We start from the raw sequence: 26,218 nt of genomic DNA, 5'->3' as shown, positions 1-26,218 counted from the left end.
TTTTCGGTGACGCACGAACAACCTTAATTAGTGAAATAATTGTGAGACTCCCTCTCGAAAATAACTTCAATCTTTTCATGTTAAAATTAAAATCATTTCCCCTGAAATACTTAAGACTCCCTCAAAGTATGACAATCTCTTCTTTTGCAAAAGACAATGCTTCAATAGTATTAAGAGAAACAACCACTACAAGAAAACAAATCCATAACAACAAATATTTTGCAACAGTTCAAAAATCGCAGCAAAAGTTTATAAAATTGCAACAGTTTCTAGCCACATACAAAAGAAAATATGTTGCAATTAGATGTAATGTGACCATTTTTTTCAAAATTTTAAATGGTTATAAGTTTATGTACAAATGTAGGAGTTTTTTTTAGTGGCATATATTTACAAGTGTGGCAAATATATTAAAATAAAACGAATTGATAAAAAAATTTTGGTAAAAAAATTTCTTGAAAAAAGTGAAAGCTATTTAATTTAATATATATATGTTTTTTAAAATTAATTTAATATATTTTACTAAACCAAAATAAAAGTCTTGCGTCTTCTCATTCTCTCACCCGTTCTCCCCAAACATTCCCTCTCAAAACTCAATTCATTTAAATTTTTCTTTCTCCCATTTTCCCCCTAAAATAGTCTCCTCTCAAATCCTCAATTCTTTTTTGTAAATCTTGTTCTTGATCGATTGAGACCTAAGCACCAAAAGATCAACTCAAAGATTAAATCATTCTTGAGCAAGAGGATTTTCGCAGTAGCCAAAGGAGAAATCGTCCATGTCAGCAAACAAAGGAATATTGAATCGCCCCCGGTCTACAAAGTCTTCCAAATCAGAAGGTAGCTTTATTGTTTTTCCCTTTCGAGACATAGGTTTTTCTTCCAAAATCTTTCTTTGATTTTTATTTGGTTGTTGAAAAAATTAGATTCAAGGTAAGAAATATGTTGGAAACTTATCCTTCTTATCGGGCTCAGGTTACAATCAATCAAAGTTTTAACTCACTTGGGTACACTATAGTTCAAGGCATATAAAACCCACTCTTTAATTTAATTTTCACAAGATTATAGAGTGATTGAGAGGGAAGATTTATAACTGGTATTGTATTTCTCCTTGGAAGGAGATTAACTAAAGTTCCTTTTCCAAATGGATGTAAGATGTGTAATTCTTCATTCTTTTCTCCTTTTAATTTGAGAAGCTTGTATGTGTATGCCTTGGTTTTGCTTGCAATTGATCAAGAGAGGGGAAGAGAATATTAAAAACATTCTTTCATTTTCCGTTCATCTGACTTGAATGAGAATGAAGAGTATTTTATCTAAGTTGGTAAAGCATAAAACCCATAATAAATTTAAAGTGTATGTGGCTTTCTCTTCACTCAACACATGAAAAACATGCATTGGATGTGAGTGGTAAAATAAACTAATACATTCCGATTGAAATGGGATGAGGATTGAAACTTTGCATGTTGAAGTTTGTCTAGGTAAATTACTAATATATTCTGGTTGAATTTATTCATATTTTTGTTTTATCTTTTAGATATACGGTTGGATGAAGACCTTTAAAACATTATCTTGCTCATATTTATAAAATTGAAGGTACCATTATTTAGTGATACCCTTTGAAGTACCAATTTAGTTTTAAGATCTATTTACTTATATTTTTATAACTACACTACTTTAATATAGTAGATGTGCTAATCCTTACAAAGGTATGTTTAGTGATAATTTTATTAATGTTTTTTCCTTGACTTGATTGGGGCATTACTCTCTTTAGAATTTTAATATAGCATTTGTGTTTTTGGTTCTTCATAGGAAGAAGGAGCCAATATGGCAGTAATGACTACATATCAATATCAAGTTGCACAAATCTCTTAATTGACCAGTTTTAAATTTGGAAACACTTGTAGGTTTAAGTAGTTTATTTTCATTTTCAAGTTTTCTTTATAAAGACTTCAAAGATATGGTTTCCCTTGGTATAAATCTGTTTAATTCTTAAAATCCTATCCTTTCCTATTAGAAAATTTATTAATCTTTATCATTATTTATTTTTATGATCAAGCAGATCTCCAAGAAATGATGAATCCACGTCCATGAACTCAACCAAGCATCTTTCATATAATTTAGTATCTCTTTTTGTAGTTGTAAAGCAATATAATATCTCAACAACCTAAATACTAATATTTTGTTTATGATGTATATTTTAGATGACATTAGATATCTTATTTGAACATTCTTCTATTTGAATGTTTTTTGTATTTAAACTTTATATATTACGGATAAAATTTGGAGATATCCTTTTTAGCATATATTTTTCATTACTAAACAATTATATCATTTAATTTAATTTTGTGTAAAAAAGTAATGGAATACATTAGCAATATTGTTAAAGAATTGATTCATAACAATATAACTGTTGCAAATTATTTGAAAATTTTGTTGAAGTTGGGGCTTTTAACTGATTTAATAGACTACTGTCAATATTGCTATAAATTAAAACCTTTGTTACTATAAATCTAAAAAGTGTTGCTATAGATTAAGATATTTGTTATTATAAACCAACAAAAGTGCTACTATAGATTGAACCATTTGTTGTTATGAACAAAAAAAATGTTGCTATAAATTAAATCGTTTATTGCTACAAACAAAAAAAATGTTGCTATAGATAAGGATATAGTAGCGGTTTGCATTTTGATTCCAGCACTTTTAAAAATCGCTGCAATTGAGCTTTCAACACTGCTTTTATCAGTGGTTGTGAGACCGTTGCTATAAATGTTGTAGCGGTTATAAAACGTTATTGTAGACTACATAAACCGCTGCAATAGTTTGGTTTTCTTGTAGGGAACTCAAGATCTACCGTCCTTCTCACTTCACAATCACACGAATTAACAATCTTGTTCTTCTCGGTAAAACACAATAAACAACTCAAGCCTTCTCTTTCAAAAGTTGTAACGTAGTGTTACTTTAAATGCTTGCAGGTGACACTAGGATTTGCAAACACATTTGTGACGTGGGAATTGCCACGCAGGTGCCTTATATTGCATGCATTTTATGCTCAAATGAGATCAATTCCAAATCTTTTTTGAAGAAACAATTTTGAAGAAAGAAAAGTGGAGAGATGGAGAAGTGAGTTGTAGACGAGATGTTCTATTGCACGATTTACCTATTCTTCAAGAATTAAAGAAGAAGAAGAAGAAGGAAGAAGGAGATTGATACAACTTGTTTAAGTGGTTCAGCTTGAAGAAGTTTACATCCACGGTAAAGGAAGGGAGCCAAAATTTTATTAAGCAATCAAAGGAAACATTTACAGGTTTTTTCAGATAAGATCTCTCACTCGATACTCTCTATTTTTATAGACCTCTCTCAGACATTTACTCTAACTAATTGTTTTTTGTTTTAGCAGCTTAACAAAGTAATTTATCACAAGAGGAAAAGCAAAAATTATAGTTGTTGGGCTTTGGGATCTTCAAGAGCAAAGATAAGTTTGATTACAAATCTCCACCTTTGAAGCTTCGAAAGCTTTTAAACCTTTCCTTTTGATTTATTCATCTATCCACTTTCTGACAGTGTGAACTCGATTTGATCCAAGCAAAACTTCAGTTTCTGTTTGGTTACGGGTTTGGTGAGCATATCTGATACATTCTTTGTGGTATGAATCTTTAGAATTTCAACTTCTCCTTTCTCTAGTTCTTCTCGAATATAATGGAATTTAACATCTATATGTTTTGTGCGATAGTGCTTTGGTTATCACAAAAAAATTTGCACTGTTTTTTGTTGAATTCCAGAGTCATTTAACAACGATTTTAGCCAAATACCTTCTTTTACAGCTTTTGACAAAGCTATAAATTCTACATCAGTTTTTGAAAGGGCCACTACTGGTTGTAGTGAAACTTTCCAGCTCAAAAGATTTTTGCCTAATAAGAAAGTGTAGCCTGATAGAGATCTTTGCTTGTTTAGATCACCTACAAAATCTGAGTTGACATAGCCAAACAATTCATTATGTAAAGGTTTATTAGCTTTATATATTAGTTTAGCATTCTGAGTGTATTTAAGATCTCTAAGAACCCATTTGGTAGCTTTCCAGTGTCTTTTATCTAGGCTTTGAAGGATCTTATTTTATAGAGAACCTTTGAGCAGAAGCGGATCATCCAAATTTCATTTCGATTGAACATAAATATTTACTGTAATATAGATAGATTAACAACTTTAACTAAATTAAAGCATGCTTTCTAAAAATAAACAAAGTTCAAGAGATTATACCTTTGAAGAACACTTCTTCAAGTAAATCCCACAAACATTCACCAACGTGTCGAACAAGCAAGGACTCTCCTCAAATAGCAGCAAACAACAACGCAACTCTCGAACCAAAAGAGGACATTACCACTTAGTTACCTTGGTATTCTTGGTGTGAGAACCCAGGAGTAGTGGGCTCTGGCTATTTTGGTTAGAGGGAGTTTAGGAGTTGGAGGAGGAAAACGATCGAGAAAGACAAACTCTATCGCATAGAAGGATCTCTCAATCCTGTAGGCAATCAAGTCTTTCGCATAGACTTTCTAAGTTGATTGTATAGTCTCTCAAGGAAATCGTGTAGAAGACTTAGCAAGTCGTGTAACTCTAAGAGGCTTTGAAATAATAGAATCAAATTTTATTTTATCCCATTTTGCCATAAAACAGTATAACTTCCCACTAAGTTGGTTAGAGAGAAAAAGGGAATAAATTATCAAATAATTAATAATTATAAATAAATATGATAACTAACTTATCATATTATATTTATAACCTATAGTTTTAATATTGTATCATTTACAATATATAAACCATAGTTATTTTTTTCTATTTTATGGCATTTAATATAAATCATATTTATATTAAATTTAACAACTATGAATCTTATTTATAGAAAATATATTTGAATCATATTCAAAAATTTGTTCCTCGAATTGAACTATACTGTATCATATACATTATGTCAATTATATTATATATAATTGAATTAATTGAATTATATCATATAAAATTAAATTATCTCTTATTAATTTGAACAATTCAAATTAACCCTAAAACTGATTCTCAAATAAATCCTTTGAGCTACCAAGGGGAAGCTTGAAGCTCCAACGGTACGTGAATAATTAATGTACCTTTTTAACTATACTATCCACCATCCGTTAACTGTTGGGCACTCCACTAAAGACTGACAACTGCACTCTTCGCACTACAGATATATTTATATGTCCATCGGATATAACCAATCAATAGTATGATGAAGCTTCACAAATCGCTCGTAAGTACAGTTGGACCAAATTACCGTTTTGCCTCTATAGTTATATCTAACTTCTTAAGTACCACTGATTCTTCTAATGAACAATAGATCATAGTCCCATTATGACTAAACCCCTGTCTGGCCATGAAAGGGTGTGCGCCACATTGTTTAAAACTCGAAATCGGCCGTTAAGGGAGCAATTTATCTACTTACCCCTGCTTCAAGGAAGGAATTCCATCTTGTGTAGCTGAGTTCCCAGCTTTTCCAAAATGATAGACTTGTGGAGTCGGCGATTTGGCCACTTTAACCCATACAAATCAAAAGACTGCTTTCATAGGCAAGAGTTCACAACTCACTCAGGATTAAGGTCATGTTACCTATGGTCATCCTAGTGAAATGAAAGTTGAACGTTGTTATATAATGAGACTAAACATTTCATGGTCCGATCTTATACAAACTCCTTTGTATAGAATATCCTCGCTCGCATATCTAATACATGAATAATCAGGATCATATAATTTGTAGTGCTTTACAACATTTGTAAAACTTACAAAGCGGGTCATACTCGTAGTGTTATCAGGATAAGGTACTCGGCCTTATCCATATACTACAAACCATTTAGGATATCACTTAAACATGATCCATCTGTATGTCTCCACATACATGTTTAAGTTATAATGATAATTATGGATGTTAGTTTTTTGGTTTGTGATTAATGCAACTAAAATATCATATATTTTATAGACAAAGTGAATAAAATATCAAATATTATTAATTACAGAAATGTTTGTTCATACAAGGTTTACAAACTATAAGACCCTACGAGATTTAGGGCATCAACCCCAACAGGTTTGCCATATATTTGCTAACGACACTTGTAGCATAAGATATGCCTGGTCTAATTGAAATCATTAAGTACATTAGACTACCTATAGCTTATAAATAAGGTACTATTTTCATTAAGGCTTGGTGTTCATTTTCATACTCTTTAGGTGAATTTTCTTATGATAATTTGAAATGAAGGGCAAGGGAAATAGTGATAGCTCATTGGTCATTTTAAATTTTTACAAAAAATTTTCACTATAAGAAGTTTGTGTTATAGTTAAGCTTGAATCACCTTTAGGCCTTTCAATTTCTATTCCAAGGATTTTCCTAGATTCACCAAGGTCTTTTATTTCAAACTCCTTTTTTAGGAGATGTTTAACTTGGTTCAAGTCCTCTATGTGTTCCCTTGCTAATAACATATCATCAACATATAAGGGAAGGTAGATTATTCCTTTATATGACTGTTATGTAGACAATTATCATAAGAACTTCGAATAAAGCCTAGTTTAGCTATGTTTCATTGAACCTCTGATACCAACACCTAGTCGACTGTTTCAGGCCATAGATGGATTCTTTAGAAGACAGTATGGGTATTCTTTTCATTTTGCAATGTATCCTTGTGGTTGTTTTATATATATAGTTTCATCCAAGAAACCATAAAGGAAAGCTTTTTTACCTCTAATTGATCTAATTTCAAGATTATTTTGAACTACTAAAGAAAAAAGTCATCTAATAGATGTTTGTTTAACCACAGGTGAGAAGATTTCATTATAATTTATCCCTTCTTTTTGTGTACAGCTTTTTGCCACAAGCCTTGCTTTATATCTAGGCTCTTGAACACCTAGGATTCCCTCTTTTATTTTATAAACCCATTTGGAGTCTATAGGTTTATATCCTTTAGGTAAAGGTTGTAAAATCCAAGTTTCATTTCTTGATAGGGAGTCCATCTCCTCATTCATAGCATTTATCCATTGCCTACATTTGTACTATTTATGGCTTGGTAAAAGTTAGAAGGCTCGTAATCTTTTATGAACTCTTCAACATTAAAAACATAGGAGGCTAAATCAGCTTCAAAGTACCTAGCAAGAGGTGTTATAGTTCTTCACTGTCTATCCCTACCTAGGGAGTAGTCCCTGTTAGGGTTGATGCCCTAAATCTCGTAGCGTCCTGTAGTTTGTATATACTTGTATGAACAAACATTTTGTGATTAATAATATATGATATTTTATTCACATTGTCTATGAAATATGTGGTATTTTAGTTGTATTAACCATAAACCAATAAACTAAGATCCATGGTTATCATTGTAACTTAAACATGTATGTGGAGACATATAAGTGGATCATGTTTTAAGTGATAATCTAAATGGTCTGTAGTATATAGATAAGGCATGGGTACCTTATCCTGGTGACACTATGAGTATGGCCCACTTTGTAGGTATTACAAATGTTGTAAAGTTCTACAAATGATCTGATCCTCATCATCGTGTATTAGACATGCGAGCGGGGATATTCTATACAAAGGAGTTTGTATAAGATCGGACCACGAACTATTTAGTCTCGTTTTATAATGTCGTCCATAATTGAGACTTTCCTTTCACTAGGATGACCATAGGTAACATGACCTTAATCCTGAATAAGTTGTAAACTCTTGCCTATGAGGGCAGTTCTTTGATTTGCATGGGTGAGACTGGCCAGATCTTCGACTCAACAAGCCTACCATTTTGGGGATTCGTCTGATCGGAGAGCTGGGAACCCAGCTACACAAGATGGAATTCACTCCTTCCCGGAAGCAGGGGTAAGTAGATAAATTGCTCCCTTAAGGGCTGATTTTGGGTCTTGAATAATGTTGCGCCAAACCCTTTCTTGGCCCGAGAGGGGTTCGGTCATAATGAGACTATGATCTATTGTCCATTAGAGGAATCAGTGGTACTTAAGGAGTTAGATGTAACTATAGGTGCAAAACGGTAATTTGGCCTAGTTGTACTTATGAGAAATTTATGAAGGGTCAGCCTACTGTTGATTGGTTATATCCAATGAACACAGAAGTATATTTGTAGTGCGAAGAGTGCAGCTGTCGGTCTTTAGTGGAGTGTTCGACAGTTAATGGATGGTGGATAATGTGATTAAAGAGTTTAGCTAATTATTCACTTATCATTGGAGCTTCAAGCTATAGGTCCATAAGGTCCCCTTGGTATCTCAATGGATAGTTGAGAATCAGTTTTTGGGTTAATTTGAAATGTTCAAATTAATCAGAGGGATTTTGATTATATATGATATAATTAAATTAATCAATTATATATGATATAATTGATATAAAGTATTTCATACATTTTTGTTTGATTGGAGGAACTAATATTTGGATATGATTCAGATATATATTTTATGAATTAGATTCATAGTTATTAAATTTAATATAAATATGATTTATATTAAATGCAATAAAATAGAAAAAGAACTATGGTTTATAGATTGTATATGATGCAATATTAAAACTATAGGTTATAAATATAATATGATAAGTTAGTTATCATATTTATTTATAATTTATTAATTATATGATAATTAATTTCTTTTCTCCATAACCACCCTTAGTGGGTAGTTATACGGTTTTATGGCAATTTTGGGATAAAATGAAATTTGATTTCAAAATCTCACACGACTGACATTATCAGTAATTGAGTAAGAGAGTCTTATTATACGATCACTCGAGAACGTACACGATCGAGTACATTGTCTATGCGATAGAATTCATCTTCTACACGACCATATTTTCCTTTAGTCGATCATCTTCCTCTTAAACTCTAAACCTTCCCATCTAACCAAAATAAGTCGGAGCCCACCACTCCTAGATTCTCACACTGAGAATACCAAGGTAATCTAGTGGTAGCATCCGGTTTGTTTGAGGATCGAGTTGCTACTTGTTCGAGGGAGTTCAAGTTGTTCGCTGTGTTTGTGAGCAAGTTTGATCGAGGGATTTACTTGAAGAAGGTTTCTTCAAAGGTATAATCTCTTATCCTTTGTTTTTCATTTAAGAAGCATGCTGTAATTTAAGTTTTGTGCATAATCTGTTCTGTATGACTGTAAATATATGAGTTCATTCACAATGGAATTTGGACAATCCGCTTCCGCTCAAAGGTCCTCTGTAAATTAGAGTTCCTTCAGTCTCTTAGGTCAGGTTGTTGAATTTCTGTGTCTTTTCTTTGTTCAGTATTTTGATTCTCAGTGTCTAATGTTTTAGATGTGTTGTTTGGGTTTAGGGAGTTAGGATTCATATTAGACTCCACCTCAATTTGTGTGGATTCATTATGGGATCTTTCTTTAGAGCTAACTCCCACAGACATGAACATTTCCCTTTCTCTAAAGATAACATCTCTACTTTTTATACATCTTTTCTCAATTGGGTGCCATAGTCTATAGCCCTTTACTCCCTCAGTAAACCCAAGAAACATACATCTGACAGCTCTAGCTTTCAACTTCCCTTGGTTTTGATGCACATAGCCCTCATATCCAAATATTTTAAGATGTTCTATTTTAGGGGGCTTTCCAGACCATTTCTCAATAGGGGTTAGGAATTCAATTGAAGTATGAGGGCATATATTAAGAGTATAAACAGTATAGGACACTACCTCTGCCCAATATTTTCAGGAAGTATGGCATTAGATAATTGACATCTAACCCTTTCTATGGTGCAATTAAGCCTCTCAGCCACTCCATTTTGTTGAGCGGTGTACCTAACTATTCTATATCTTTTAATTCCCTAATTCTTACAAAATTGGTTGAATTCATCATTACAAAACTCTAACCCATTATTACTTCTTAAGAATTTTACTTGTTTATTGGTATGTTTTTCAACTAGGGACTTCCATTATTTAAATTTGACAAACACTTGATCTTTAGATTTAAGGATAAACACCCAGCTTCTTCTAGAATAGTCATCAATTAAGGATAAAAAAATACTTGGACCCACTTAGGGAAGGGGTTTGATTTGGGATCCAAAGGTTTGAGTGTACGTACTCTAGGATGTCCTTAGCTCTGTGTTGTGAGTGTTTGAAGCTCTATCTCTTGGATTTACCTATAACACAAATTCACAGAAACATAGAGTTTTAGATATATCTGTTGGAAGTATGTCCTGTGTTAACAGAATTTCAATCCCTTTTGCATTGATATGTGATAGTCTCCTGTGCCAATAATCTCCCCATGTTAATGATTTATTTGTGATCACCAGAGCTGATTCTACCATTTGAACATCTTTGATGATGTAGAGCCCATTTCTCTTAACACCTATCAGCATGACCTTGGAGTCTTTAAGAACCTTAAAGGTTCCATCACTCCCTATGTATTCACAACCTATAGCATCAAGCATTCCAAGTGAAAGCAGGTCCCCTTTTAGAATAAGAACATGCCTCACATTTGGTATAAGCCTAACAAATCCATCTTTGAATTTTAGGGACAGTAATCCTATTCCTACAATTTTGTAAGCATCATGGTTTCTCATGTACACCATTCTACCATCCCATTCTCTATAAGTTCTAAACAAACCTTTGTGGGGGTCATATGACATGAACAACCTGAGTCCAGCACCTAATCTTCTGTCAAAAGCTGACTGTCTTAAGTGTCTGAGATGGTTAGTGCGTTAGTGTAGGAGAAAGAGTTTTCTACAGGTGCAGAGTTTCATTCTATTTTGCTTTGTTATTCTTGTTTGCATTTTGCTTTCTTTTTAGAGAATAACATTCTTTCCTCCAATGGCCTTCTTTGTGACAATAAGTGCGTTTAGTCTTCTTTTTTCCTTTCTCCTTTTCTTCTGATTTTTGTTTATTTTCCTTTAAATTTTTTATTCCCTTTGGCAAACAAGCCATCCGCATTTTTGTGTCTTTTTCTCGGTAGCATATAACAACTCCATTTCTTTTGACTTTAAAGCTGTGATGATTGTATCAACTTTAATGGAGTCTCTGCCATATTTTAGGGAAGCTTTAACTTCTTTGTAGGAATCTGGAAGATAGTTCAACAGAACAAAGTTTTCATTGTTTTCTCCAACGGTTTCACCTATTGACTTGAACTCGATTGTAAATCTCTTATACTTATCAAGATTTTCATTCAGGTTCTTTGCAAGGTCCATCTTAAACATAAATAAACTTTCTCTAAGATACATCTTGTTAGGTAGAGTCTTGGATTCATACAACTCATTGAGTTTATTCCAGATCATATAGGTTGTTTCTTCTTCTATTATCTATCTCAAAACATTATCACTAAGGTTTAGTATAATTGTTCCATACGTTGCAAATTCGATATTTTTTTTTTTTCTTTAATTGACATGGTGGCTAGTAACTTTGAAGGGTCTAGGATAGCTTTGGATGCCTTTAGTTGCCCCAAGATCTCCTTGATCTTAGTTTTCCATAACCCAAAGTTAGTTTTTCCATCAAACTTCTCGATTTCATACCTTGCCATAGCCATTCTTGAATTTTCAAGAATCTAATTCTTGTATTTTGGAGCTTAGATACTACTGTTACTTTATGCTTGCAGGTGGCACTAGGATTTGCGAACACATGTGTGATGTGGGAGTTGCCATGCAGGTATCTTAATATTGCATGCACTTTATGCCCGAATGAGATCAATTCCAAATCTTTTTTTAAGAAACAATTTTGAAGAAAGAAAAGGGGAGAGATGGAAAAGTGAGTTGTAGACGAGATGTTCTGTTGCACGATTTACCAATTCTTCAAGAATTAAGGAAGAAGAAGAATAAGGATGAAGAAGATTGACACAACTTGTTTAAGTGGTTCAGCTTAAAGAAGCTTACATCCATTGTGAAGGGAGGGAGCCAAGATTTTATTAAGCAATAAAAGAAAACATTTACAGATTTTTTTAGATAAGATCTCTCACCCGATACTCTTATGTTTTTATAGACCTCTCTCAGACATTTACTCTAACTAACTGTTTTTTGTTTTAACAGCTTAACAAAGTAATTTATTACAAGAGGGAAAACAAAAATTATAGTCGTTGGCCTTTGGGAGCTTCAAGAGCAAAGGTAAGTTTTATTACACATAGCCCTAAAATGAATAAAATAAACTGAAATGCACATAAAATGCACATTATTACCTTAGATTTAGGATTGTTTTTAATGTTTTTGCTAGTGATTTTCAGAGGTTATGATTAAGAATTAAAATTATATTCAAAATGAGCTAAAAAGACAAAAATTATGCCTAAAGAAGTCAAAATCGAGAAATGGATCAAAGAGAGTGAAGAAAAGAGTTGGAAAAGGCAAAACTTCAAAAGGTAGGACAGCATAACACATAGTATAACTACCCTGCCCCTTTAGGCTGTAGATCCGAGAGCAAGGTTTTGAAAAGCGTTGTAACGGCTCAATTGAGCATCGCTATGTTAGGCTAGTGTTGCAACACTGCCCTAGAGCATAGCATTACATTGCGGCAACATCAAACCAGCGTCACAATACTGCAATTGAGCCTTGCGGCACCAAACTTTTATAAATGAAAAATTTTGCATTTTTGGTAATATCTTGGTTTCCAAGTTTTGATCATCTATATATTTGGAGGCTCTTCAACACTCAAGGCACAAAATTTTGGAGAGGATGACATTCAGACCTAATTTTAGACCTAAAAGAGAGTTTATGTTATAAATTTAGAGAATTTGAGGAATATTTTGGAGACTGTTTGAGTTTTATCGAGGCGGACTTGGAGGATTCAAGAGATCAAGGAAGTCTTCAAAAGAATTATTCTTTGGTTCCTTTTCTTTCTTTAATAATTTTGCTTGAAATTATGTATGAGAATATGTTATTGCAAGTTATGAATGGCTAAATTTGATAGTTTTAGGGTATTGATGAAGTTATATGAAATTAGGTTAAATTTAGTCTTTTCATGGATGTTTGTTGGACTTATTTTTTTTAATGATATTGTGCTTCATTCTTATTGATTGGTCATCGATGATTGTTAGTTTGAATGTGGAATTGAGATATTGAGTGTTTAACTAGATTTATATCATAAAACCATTATTAATCTTCCATAAAAATAGTTAGGTTAATAGTGAAAGTTGTTGATGACAATTCTTAGTGCATTGTTTCTTAATTTGATTTCAAGAAATTAGTTATCATTTAAGTTCCAGGAAAATAGGTTACCTTTTAGTGGAAGAAATCTTGAGTTAAGTTTCTACACTTAGGCATGAGGTTTATACATAATTCCATGAATTGACTAGAATAGATCTAATGAAGTAATAATAGATTCAATACCCCTATAACACTTTTGCTCTTGGATTTTAAAAACGATTTTATTGCTTTTCTTTTATTGTTTCAATAAAAAATTCAAACTCTCTTTCATTTCATTAGCTAAAATTGACACTATTCAGAGATAGCTAAACAATACTCGACTTTTAAACCCATTTTATTATATTATAACTTGACCATGTACACTTGCATGCACACAAACCTCACATCATAAACCTTGAAATATGCACCACAAATTAGCATAACCACTAAGCCTTGGAGAAGGAAAAAAATCCTCACAAATAACCACATAATTTTTCAGATAAGGAAAGAATTTCCAGAGAAAACAACACAGTGGGACTAGATGACAAACAAGATTATAGACATTCTATGGGACAAGATGAAGAACAAGGTTACCAACAATAACAAATCACACTTAAAAAATGTAGCCAACAACAAAGCGTTAACAATTTAGAGTTTTAAGAAAAATACTAAGATGTATCTAAGGCAGTGCCTATCTTTGTGCATCATATCAAATTGTCAAATCGTAATTTGCCTTGTGGAAAATTCTTCATATATTTTTTCAAATTATTTTAATTAATTTTTAATGTTAATGATAAGAGATACACCCAAGTATTACTCGAGTTTTAATCGAGGGTTTAAATTCACTAGATCTCTAAAATATATTTTGATCCAAAAATGAAAGAAAGAAAGAACCAACAAAATAAATTTGACTAGCCAACATAAAAAGCCATGTCTTTGTCCATTACTCTTGTGTCTAATTGTTGGTCCAATGGTTAATACATATTCATAAATGTCACTATTCCACTTGACCGACCTTTCGTGCTTTGCAATTAAGGTTATCGTATTTCATTGTGTTTCTATTATATATATTATAAGAAAAATTAGATGCACATACTTAATGTCCTAAAAGACTAAATGTCTTATCTCCTATTGGCCCATATATCTGAGTGCATATTAAAAATAGTGGTTAAAAAGACTGAAGCCGCTATTAATGAAGATGCATAAAAGATGATAATTGAAAAGATGGAGGTTAAGAAGATGACATATTTCTTTAATGTTTATTTTACTTTTGCTTTCCTTAGATTAAATAGACTACAATCTATAAAAGAATATATAAAGTCTTCGGATGTAAATAGAATTTTCTTAATATATTATATTTTTGATGTTTGAGCCACTTTACTTAGTATTCAACAATTACTTTTGCATTTTCTAAGTTTTTTCTTGCAATTCTTTGGATAGAGTACAGGTGAACTGTTCAATCATGTCTTGATCATGTTTGGTTGTGCAATGACTCAATCTAGAACAAGGTTCCAAATCTTGTTTCTAGGTCTTCGATCTAAGAGGTAATCTATCTTTGTCTTTTTTTCTGGATTGATCTAAATTTCGTGTAAGAGGGTATTAGTTGCTTAGGTTCAAAGGTTCTTGCTTCAACCAAAGCTTGGGTCTTTGGGCTGAGGATTAGGATTGCCTTACCAGTTTGCTATCAGAGTATATGTTGCATCTTTGTAGCCTATTCTAGAATTGATTTGATTTTTCTTTGTTGCTTTCTTGCGTTTCATTCAATTCTGCCCATTCATATCCTTGTTTTCATTCGATCCATTATTATTTATCTTTTTATTCTTTATCTTTTTATTCTGATCTCATTTCCATTTTATAGATCACATTTGGATCTTGCAGAAAGAAAAAAGAAAAAAGCGCCATAAATTGTTATTGCAATTTTTCATACAAATTGTGTGTTTGAACTGATCTGATATAACTGAGTTATTACATCAATTCTTTCTATTTTCTATAAATTATTAGATCAATTTCACGATTCTTTAAGTGTCTATTTAGCTTCCAATCATTATTTGCTGTAAATTGTTCCAATCTGAAACTGTTGAATTTCTTTCTTCTCTTTTGTATACTAACTCAATGCAAACGATTGAATTTTATTATGTGTTCTTCAACAAAAGTTGAGATTAGACTCTTACCTTTAATTATTAAGAAGGGCATTTAATCAAAATCATAACGTAAGACGTTTTTGTTTATTATTCCATTTCAGTGTTCAGTTGCATCTTAAAAACTGCCTTGAGTTTACCCTTACTTGTTTCTTCCTTTCATTGTTTTCTTGTTCTATTTTGTTGTTATTTTCATAATTAACTTCTCTTGCTTGTATTAAATAGCTTTCTATTTTAAGAGTTTCTCGATCAACATAAGTCTTCTCAATATCATAATTTAGTTACTTTCCCAAATAGCCTACCTTTCGTGTGCAAACACGAGTGTTCCCAATTGAACAATCAATGAGGTAAGTGTGTTAGATCCTAAATATAATTTACTTACTGTTTGAAGACTATGAATAATGACGCGGGAAATGATGGGGAGACTAGTGAAACTAGGTGGAAAGAAGCACAAGCTGGAGCTATGACTCATTTGACCCAAGTAACTAATACTTTGGCATGACAGAGTTATAGGATTGAGGTAGCTTTAAGCAATCCTCAACAAAGGGAAATGGTTTGTAATGAAAGGGTTGAAAATGAAGAAGAGGGTGACAATGAAAACCTAATAGCTAGACAATATCCAAGGGGAGGAAGAGTTGTAGGTCGAGGTAAAGGAAGAGGAAAAAGAGGGGGAGGGACACGTTACCACTAAGAAGGGCTAAGAGGGAGTACCAAAATAAGAGAGAAGAGGAAAGAGAGGCAGGGAGAGTGAAGCTTACAATCCCTACCTTTCATGGGACAAAGAATCCATAGAAGTATTTGCAATATGAGAGCAAAATTGAGCATGTTTTTTTTATTGCCATAATTGTAGTGAGAAAATGAAAATGAAGTTTGTTGTAGCTGAATTTATGGATTATGCAAATGTATGGTGGACATCCTTGCAACTAGAATGGAGAAAAAATTATGAAGAGTCAATTGAAACTTGGGATGAATTAAAGACCATAATTAGGAAGAGGCACATTCCTAAGTACTTGATAGTGTTGGAGTTAGTGCCTTAAATCTCGTGGTTCTCGTAGCTTGTAAATTGTGTGGACGAATTATTTATTTAATAAAATAAGGAGTTGTTTTAGTTGACATTTAAATTGCATTAACTCAATCCAATAAACTAAAATTCAAGGTTATTTTATGTAGCTTGAACAGTATGTGATAAATATATAAGTAGACCATGTTCAAGTAATAACATAAATGGTCTGTAGTATATGGATAAGATTGAGTGTCTTATCCTGGTAACACTACAGATACGACCTACTCTAGGAATATTACAGGAGTTGTAAGTATTACAAACGATGTGATCCAAATCGTTCTTGTGGAGACATGTAAGTGGGGGTATCTTATACAAAGAGTTTGTATAAGACCGGACTACGAAATGGTTTATCTCTCTTTATAACATCGTTGGTTGAAGAGATTAACATTTCCTGGTATGACCATAAGTAATTCAACCTCAATCCTGAGTGAGTTATGGGTTCATATCTATGAGAATTTTCTTTTGATTTATATGGGTGAGAGTAGTTTGAGTCGCTGACTCAATAAGCCTACTATTTTGGAGATTTGTCCAAGTAAGGAGCTGGAAATATAGCTACACAACATGGAGTTCACTTCTTTACGTCTTTCGGGTAAGTAGATGGATTTTCTCCTTAAGTATTGATCTCAAGTCTTGAACAATAAGGTCTCACCCACTCATTGACTCGAGAGAGATTTAGTTATGGTTGGACTATAAACTACTCGTTCATTAAAGAGATTAATGGTACTTAAGGAGTAAGAGGTAATCATAGGGGTAAAATGATAATTTGACCCAGTTGTAATTACGAGTAATTCATTAAGGGTTGACTTACTAGAAATGGTTATATCTATGGACATAGAAATATTCTATAATGCGAATAGTGTAGTTGTGGGTCTTTAGTCTAAGTTAATGATGTTGATTAATTTATTACATAATTTAATTAATTTAATCTCGTATCATTGGAGCATTTGATTTGTAGGTCACTAGGTCCCATTGCTATCTCACAGAGGATAAAATAAGAATCAATTAGTTTTGGAATAATTTGAACTATTCAAATATAATAGGGAAATTCATTATAATACAAGAGAAATATATATTTGACTAAGATTCAAATATTAGTTATATGAATGAGATTCATATAGAAACTATAGGTTAAAATTTATATGAATGAGATTTATGTTTAAACTATAGAATATAAGAGAGATATATATTTGAATAAAATTTGAATATTAATTATATGAATGAGATTCATGTAGAAACTACAGGTTAAAATTAATATGAATTTGATTCACATTTACATTATAGATTATGAATGAGATATGTACTTTGATATGATTCAAGTGCATAATTAATTATATATATGATATTTAATTTAAATTAATTAATTAATGGTTAATTAATTAATTTATTATATTAAATTGATTTATATTTTATCAATTAAATAATAAAATTAACCTCTAATGTGGGAAGTTAATTTTAATGTAGATGGGAAGTTACTGTACTCACCCACCCTCCCCCACCTCCCCTCTCCCTCATTCTTTTATTAGAACTACTAAAATTGGCAAACGCTCTCTCTCTAAAGATCTCTCACTCTCTTAAGAATATGTAGAACATTTCTCTCTGGAAGAATTGTTTCCCCTCCATTATTCTAAGAAACCTTTGGATCCCACAATCGGGATTCTTGCTTGAGAATAGCAAGGTAATCAAGTGGTAGCGTCCTTATTACTGTTCATGGAGTTTTGTCTAGATGATCAGAAGTGTTATTGGAATTTTGTCCAAACGATTGAAAGATAGTCTTCAAGGGTGAGTTTCTGTTCCCACTATATTTATGTTTTATGTTTTTTCTTTTTCAGTTTTGTTCAGTTTTTTCCTAAATTAAAATCAACGGCACATACATTCACATGGTTCCGCACGAGGATTCGATCCCTTTAAATAGCACCCAAAATGTCTATCTCAGTGCCTCTAATCAAGCTCGTTTATGATGTTTAATGTATTTTAATGTATAAATTTATAGAGATTTGAGCAAACAATGCATTCTGGAGCATTATACGTCGTTTAGGATTAATATGGAGCAATTAGAAGCTAAAAAGAGCAACCAAACTTCAAAAGAGATATTAAAAAGATGAATATGTGCTTGGAGGTCTAGCATCATGGTGCCACGCTCAACACTAAAATGCAGTAGCTGCACAAAGGTGAGAGTGCCGCAACACTTTGAAGTTTGATGGACATTCGTGCAAGCACACAGTGTTGCTATGCTTTGATAAGGGGGCTTATTTTCCTCTAGTGTCGTAGCGCCATAAGATTTTTATAAATAGGAACTTTCAATTTTAGGTTAAGAGGAGGAGAGGTTGTTTCTTAGAGCTCTAAGTTCTGTTTTGGCAATTCTTGGCCAAAACCCATGAGTTTACTTTATATTTTTAGATATATTTGTTGGGATTGATGCTATAAATCTCGTAGGGTTTTATAATTTGTAATTGCATTGGACAAACATATTATTTATCTAATAAAATATGTGATGTTTTATTTGACATTTAGTTGCATTAAACCCACAAACCAATAAACTAACATCCAAGGTTATCTTGTAGCGTAAACATGTAGAGACATACGGGTGAATCATGTTTAAGTGATAACCTAAATGGTCTGTACTAGATGGATAAGACTGGACACCTTATCTTGGTGACACTACGAGTACGACCTATTTTGTAGATGTTATAACTGTTGTAAAGTATTACAAGTGATCTGATTCTGGTCATTCATGTAGAGACATGTGAGAGGAGGTATTCTACACAAAGGAGTTTCTATAAGACCGGACAACGGAATGTTTAGTCTTATTATATAACGTCATTCATAAGAGAGACTTACATTTCACCAAGATGATCATAGGTAACATAACTTGAATCCTAAGTGAGTTATGAATTCCTACCTATGAAAGCGGTCCTTCGATTTGTATGGGTGAGAGTGGCTAGATCATCAACTCAATAAGCCTACCATTTTTGGTATTCGTCTAATTGGGGAGCTGAGAATACAGTTACACAAGAAGGAATTCATTCCTTCCCTACAACGGCATAAGTAGATAATTTGCTTCCTTCAGGGTTGATTTCAGAGCTTGAACAATGTGACGCCACACCTTCTCCTTGCCCGAGAAAGGTCTGATCATAGTTTGACTATGATTTTTTGTTAATTAGAGGGATCAGTGGTACTTAAGAAGTTAGATGTAACTACACAGGCAAAACAATCATTCTGGGCCAGCTGTACTTACAAGCAATTTGTGAAGTGTCATCGTACTGTTCACTAGTTATATCCAATGAACACAGAAATATATCTGTAGTGCGAAAAGTGCAACTGTCGATCTTTAGTGGAGTGCTCGATAGTTAACGAATGGTGAACAATTTAATTAACGGAGTTTAATTAAATATTCGCGTACTGTTGGAGCTTCAGGCTATAGATCCATGAGATTCGCTATGTAGCTCAATGAGAATAAATAATAATCAATCTTTGGATTAATTTGAATTGTTCAAATTGATTGACGAAATTAATTATATGTGATATAATTAATTTAATCTAATTATATATGATATAATTACTATAATGTATTTGATACATTATAATATAAAGTTTATTTGAGAGAAAATAAATATTTGAATATGATTCAAATACTAATTATGTGAATTGGATTCATATAAGTAAATTTAATATAAATGAGATTTATATTAAATATCATTGTTGAGAGAATTAAACTATAGGTTATATGTTATATTTGATATAACATATAGTTTAATAGATATTTATATGATAAAGTGGTTATCATATAAATATATATTAAGGCTTTTATTAAAATTAATTTATTTTATTAATTTTATTTTTAAAAATAATTTTATGTAACTCCCTCCCCTTTTTTCTCTGTAGAATGTGAGAGTGGGAAGTATGTTATTCATCTTCTTCTTCCAAAAAAAAAAATTATAGAAGAGTTCTGTAATTTACCTCTCAAGCTTCCCCAACCTCTTGATCTCTTCTCTCCAATTTTTCCTTTTCCAAAATAGTCAAAGCTCACACCTCCTAGATTCTCATCTAGAGAATACAGTGGAAACATCGTGGTGGTGATTCCTTTAGTTCGAGAGATTCTTCTTGAAGAATAGTTCTTCGAAGGTAAGAGTTTTAAAACCCATTTTCCTTTTATGTATTTTTCTTTTAAGCATGCTGTAATTATCGAATAATCTGTATGTTTTTTGCTGTAAAATTGATGTTTTGTAAATTTGGAATTTGGATCCGATCTCGTTTTTGCTCAAGGACTTTCAATGGTTCCTTCAGTATTTGCATATCATGTTGAGTCACACTTGTAGGTGATCGGTGAAAGACCCAAACGTCGATTTTGAGGTTTGTTGGGCATTTTCTTTGGATTTTATGATATTTAGATATATGTTCTTGGGAATTGTTGCTTGTTCTTGATTTCCTTTCCTTGTTTGAATATTTAGGATGAACTTATTAGTATATTAAATTGACAACTTTATCATGAAAACTCATATGTTCGTTCGCCCATACTATGCATGTTGTAGGTGAAGGAACCGTGAGATATACTGTGGAAGCACAGACCATTCCCATTTTCCAATTTTTACAGAATACAAAATTATGGAGAAATAATTATTGCATTATATACATATTTTACAACATGAAAATAAGAGAATGAGGAAGGGTTAAAATTACATACCTTTGAAGAACCGATTCTTCACGAAACTCATCCTAGATTCGTCATGAACCATCCTCTTGGAATCTCGAACACCAAAAATTGCAGCAACCCAATTTGGCCACCACCATAAGTGAACCTCTTGTATTCTCCTTTGGGGTTGAGAATTAGCAGGAATGTGTGGGTCTTGCTATGATTTTGGGAGAGGGAGGAAGAAATTGTGAGCAATAGAATTTTTTTTTGGGAGAGTTCCACTGAAATACACACAGATCTCTTCTGTGATCTCCACTTCTGTGAAGAAGAAGAAAACGTAAAACCCTAATAGCCCCGACATTCTCCTGCATCCCCTACGGTCTGAGTGCGATATTATACTATGGAAATATGTTCACATAACATATGGTTAATCACCAAGGTACATAGATATAGTGGTTTGAAAACTCTTTTCAATATAAAAACTTTTCATTCTCAATTACTGATAAATGAGTGCAACGTTTACTGAAGAAAATAACAAATTTTTCCATTCATTTTTCTGCATTTTCTTCTTCAGCTTCAGGTTCCACTTTTTGGTGATTAATTATGTATTTTCTCTTTCATGGTTGTTATGTTGGACCATTGATACTTTGCCATGTGGTTTTTCATATGTTAATAAATAGCGCTACACGACGAGTGATACCGGTCGTGAAGGCCAATCGTCTTAATCAATTCTCTCTATCGTTTATTCTCTCTACCTAATAATAATTAATTCTCCAATTTCGTTTAATTCCAAAATTAAACGTGTGATTATATCACATATAATTACTAATTCCCTTATTTCTAATTTGAACGTTTTAAATCAACTTATCACGCTATTCTAAGACTAATCCATTTGTGAGCTAGTAGGGAGATCTAGTGGACGTATAGATCATGGGCTCTAACGATCTGAGATTAATTGGCTAAACTCTTTACAGCGGATTAACCCTCATTCATTAACTACTGGGTTAATCCACTAAAGTCTAGAGTTGCACTCCTCTCACTGTAGATATATTGTGCTTACTCGATATAACTATGATTAGTAAGTTAACATTTCACAGGTTGTTCGTAATAACGACTGGGTCAAAAGGTTGTTTTATCCCCAAGATTACCTCTTGTTCCTTAAGTCCTACCGATCCTCTAATGAACAATTAGTATTTGATTCGATCATCAAACCGAATCCCTCTCAAGCCAATGAAAGGGTGAGGCTCCTTGTTCAAGACTCGGAGTTAGTACTTGAGGGAATAACCTCTCTTCTATCCCAGAAAGTGGATAGGAGAGAATTCCATCTTGCACCCTATGTCCCCAGCTATCCATTTAGTGTTGCCCTTAAAATGGGAGGCTTATTGAGCTGGCGCTATTGAGCAAACCCTCACCTATGTAAATTTAAAGATAATCCCGAATAAAAGGGAATTCATAGTTAGCTCAAGATTAAGGTCAAGTTACCTAGGTCATCATTTTGAAATAGTCAGTCTTAAACAGTAAATAGCGTTATAAAGTAAGAGTGATTAATTTGGTGGTCCGATCTTGTGTAAACTCATTGCATATGACGCCCCCACTCCTCATATCATCACATGTATGAATTAGGATCACTTTATTTGTAGCACTTTATAACTCTTTGTAACAACTGCAGAGTGGATCATATCTAATAGTGTTACTAGAATAAGACACCCAATCTTATTCATATACTATAGATCATTTTGACGATTTACTCAAACCAGATCCACTTTTATGTCTCCATATAAAGTTCACGTACTCATATAATAGTTATGAATCTTTTAGTTTATTGAATTTATTTCTAAAATGAAATAAGCAATTCATATATTCAATAACAACTTATTGAATTTTCAGAATAAGCTTATTGTTTACAAATCACGAGCTTTAGGACATAAAATCCAACAAATTCTCACTTAAACTAAAACTCCAATGATAACATATATATGTATATATAATACTGAGTTTTTGAGTTTTATGGATAAATGCAATAAACTAGGGCATCACATACCCATGGTTTGCCTTTAGGTATCATATACCTATGGGTTTTTCTCCCACTTGCCCTAGATTATCTACCTTGTAGTCCTAGTCTTACCACGAGATTCTCAAACACTTTAGCCGAGAGAACCGTTATAAACACGTTAAACTTCTTATTAAACTATATAAGGAATGCATCTTATTTGCACAACTTTTGTTTCTCGATATTGTCACCAAGACTTGATGACTTGAGTTTTTATTAAACCCAAATAATGACTAGGAAGTCATACATTCCTCCCACTACATCAAAATACCCTCAACTCTTTGAGTATAATGTATTTGACTTGTCCAAACAACTTTTGTTTACAATGTCAACTTTAATTAATAACTCTTATTAATATACACATGCTTTTATTGAAACTAAATAATACATGGTGATCTCTTATACTTTTATAGGAAAATTTAGTGTTTGTCAACACAAACACTTGATTTTTATTTTACATGAAAAGTATACTACTTTTTAGATTGCCTACATATAGGCATGCTATTTGAACGGTATTCCAATTCTTAAGGTTTTGACACTAACATATGTGTTGGATTTATGAACTATGTAAATATCTTTTACATATCATAAACAACTTTTATGTGTTCTCCATATCTCATATGGATTTTCAGAAATACCTTTAAGATTGAAATAATGTTCAAAACAATTAAGGCAACTAGGTGTAAAAAGTTCTCACTTGATTTCATGTTCTCAGAATAGCTTTAGAAATCTCAAACTTTCTATATTCCTTACTTTGATCCAATCAAAGTATTATGGATCTTATTTTACATAACAAGTTTTATACACTTTGAACCTTTCAAGTGTTCTGAACTTATAATTTAGGTTTAAATAACTGTTTGCCTTTATTGTTTGCTAGCCATTTTTAAATATCTAAATATTTGCAAATGGCTTTTAACTAGGTTGGTTCTAACAGAAATTTCTTGACAGTATAACAAATATAACATTTGCTAATGAACATTTCATTTATAACAAAAAGTTTATTACAATTTGTTATTTACAACAAGATAAAATAACTTTCATTACAAAAAGTAAACAAGTTTATCTTCTGACAGTAACTGCAATATCTCCCACTGGTCCTTTTGAGATATGCTCTTATATACACAATTTGGAGTACTATCTCACAGTAAGCAACACTCAGGAACTAGTTTTCCTGTTTTGCTTTCTCTTTTCTTTTTTCCGCAAGGTATTGTGGGTAGTTTCAGTGTCCGTCGTCACTGCAATGGAAACATTTTCCTTTATTTGCAACATTTGCCTTGCCCTTTCTGCCAGTAGTTTTCTTCTTCCCTTTCCCTTTATTCTTCTTTACCGGAATACTTCTATTCTTTGAAGAAGAGGCAATATCAGGTTTTTTAGAGGACGATCCTATTTTCTTAGCAGTAGTAACATTTACTTCTGGTTCCAATCCTTTAGCCCTCATCATGGTTTGGTAAGCCTATAGCTCATTGAGAAGCGTAGTCAAGTTTTATTCTATTTTATTCATCAATGAGTTCGTACAGAACTGCAAGAAACCCTTCGGAGAGATTCAAGAATAAAACCAACTTGAATCTTCTCATCAACGACAACACCGTTTACTTTTGCCAAGTTGAAATGGACCATCATGTCAAGGATGTGTTCTCTAATAAAGGTCCTCATACGGTAGTTGTAAACGTATTTGATAGCATCATACCTCAGGGAGAATGACGGTTGTCTAAACATCTCATGCAGAGATTTCATAATCTCCCTGGCAGTACTCATGCTCTCATGTTTCTTGGTCAATACATCAGATATGCTGGCAAGAATATAGGTACAGGCTTTCTCGTTAGCCTTGATCCATCTTTCGTATACATCCTGAACATTTTCATTTGCATTTGAGCGAGGAATGGGAGGACATCCTCTGTTAAAACGAACTGAAGGTCATCTATCACCAATATAGTATTTAGGTTCAATTTCCATGTAGCATAGTTATCTCCGGTAAGTTTATCAGAAGCCAATAGTTGTACACAAAATTCTCATTATTTTTGCAACGATACTATAGCAAGACATTCTTGACTAAATATTATCCCCCGAGTAACTCATATTCTGGTAGTCATTTAGCTACCGTTTTTTGTCAGAAATTACTAACACTTAAGTTATTCTGTAAATGTAACCCTCTGTTTTCAAACCTCAGAAATCGGCCCCAATGATGCTACTAAATTGGAAAGTCAAAGTTGAAAACGACCTAAGAAATCCTTATCCATTTTTGGAGTTTGAGTTGTTTTGAATCCTATGTTACAACTTTCCAAGGGGATAGTCGTCATTAAACGACTAACGAGGCCGATTTAAAGACAACAAACAGGTGCAACATAGGAAACTCACAGTCCCAATAAATGGAAGAGACCGCAGGATACGTTAACACATATCCTTCACCCACTTACTATGAACTACTTCCCCATTCACCTTGATATTGACCCATACAAACACTTTCCGAATGGAGGTCACTCTCAGGGTGACACGAAGCATCATATGAATCTCACGGTGTGAACTTTCTAGGGACGTGAGAATTGAAATCAATATATCGTATATTTGATTTTATATTGAACAACTTCCCATCATTCACCTTGATATTGACTCATGCAAACACTTTTTGAATGAAGGTCACTACCAGGGTGACACGAAGCATCGCATAAATCTCACAGTCCAAAACTCTTAGGACGTGAGAATGAAAATCAAAATATTTGTAAACCCTGAGCCCTAATTTCTCGGCTTGTGTATATTCCCTATTGAGACCAGTATGGTGAGTAGGTTAAGGTGAGAATTAATGTTTAATTGTAGGGAAAAGGGCAAGAAGTTAGAAGAAATAATTAAGTTGGAAGCTTGACTCTTGGATGAAGCTAGAAAATTAGCTAAGTGTAACCCATGCGTTGGAAGCTAGAAAATTGGCTAAGTGTTTGCCCATGCATTGGCCTTGTGCTAGGCATTGGAGTTGAGTCAAGGGAGTTGGCTTTACTCATTTGAGAGGTTAGTTGGGCATTTAAGGAAGTTAAGTGTGGCCGAGTGAAGAAAAGCCATGTATTGGACAAGACATGCGGCAACCAAATTTTGGAGTTTAGCATGCATGCAGCAGAATCAGGTGTGCGCGAGCATGGGCGCTGGGCGTTGGAGTGTTGTGCGCGCAAACGATTGTGTAGCTACATCTGGCACTAAGTGATGCGCTAGACGATAGTGCTACACGATAGGCAATGGCGCTACA

The 26,218-nt window shown here is 32.9% G+C and overlaps 1 protein-coding gene across 28 annotated transcripts in view; it reads left to right on the top strand.

The window, feature by feature from the left end:
• Positions 1 to 538: 538 nt before the first annotated feature.
• Positions 539 to 26,218, top strand: part of LOC120081626 — a 50,463-nt gene continuing 24,783 nt past the window's right edge. For 2 of the 28 annotated variants that reach the window (XR_005482893.1, XR_005482898.1), the window contains exons 1-5: positions 539 to 834; positions 2,967 to 3,637; positions 11,596 to 11,645; positions 11,855 to 12,097; positions 14,549 to 14,652. Coding sequence is in view for 7 of the 28 variants with exons in the window: in XM_039036661.1 (XP_038892589.1) it covers positions 11,619 to 11,645; positions 12,023 to 12,097; positions 14,549 to 14,652; positions 18,300 to 18,411 (318 nt within the window). In the remaining 21 variants the exon portion in view is untranslated. Of the gene's footprint in view, positions 835 to 2,966; positions 3,638 to 8,725; positions 9,076 to 11,060; positions 11,139 to 11,175; positions 11,479 to 11,595; positions 11,745 to 11,846; positions 12,098 to 12,388; positions 12,994 to 14,548; positions 14,843 to 14,966; positions 15,126 to 18,299; positions 18,763 to 20,191; positions 20,660 to 20,838; positions 21,599 to 26,218 lie in introns of those variants that run through there. The other 26 variants (XR_005482897.1, XR_005482896.1, XR_005482895.1 and 23 more) reach the window with 26 other exon arrangements.

This window comes from Benincasa hispida, chromosome 7, assembly GCF_009727055.1.
Source record: "Benincasa hispida cultivar B227 chromosome 7, ASM972705v1, whole genome shotgun sequence".
In the NCBI taxonomy this organism is placed as follows: domain Eukaryota; kingdom Viridiplantae; phylum Streptophyta; class Magnoliopsida; order Cucurbitales; family Cucurbitaceae; genus Benincasa; species Benincasa hispida.
This window is presented reverse-complemented; position numbering and strand designations above follow the sequence as displayed.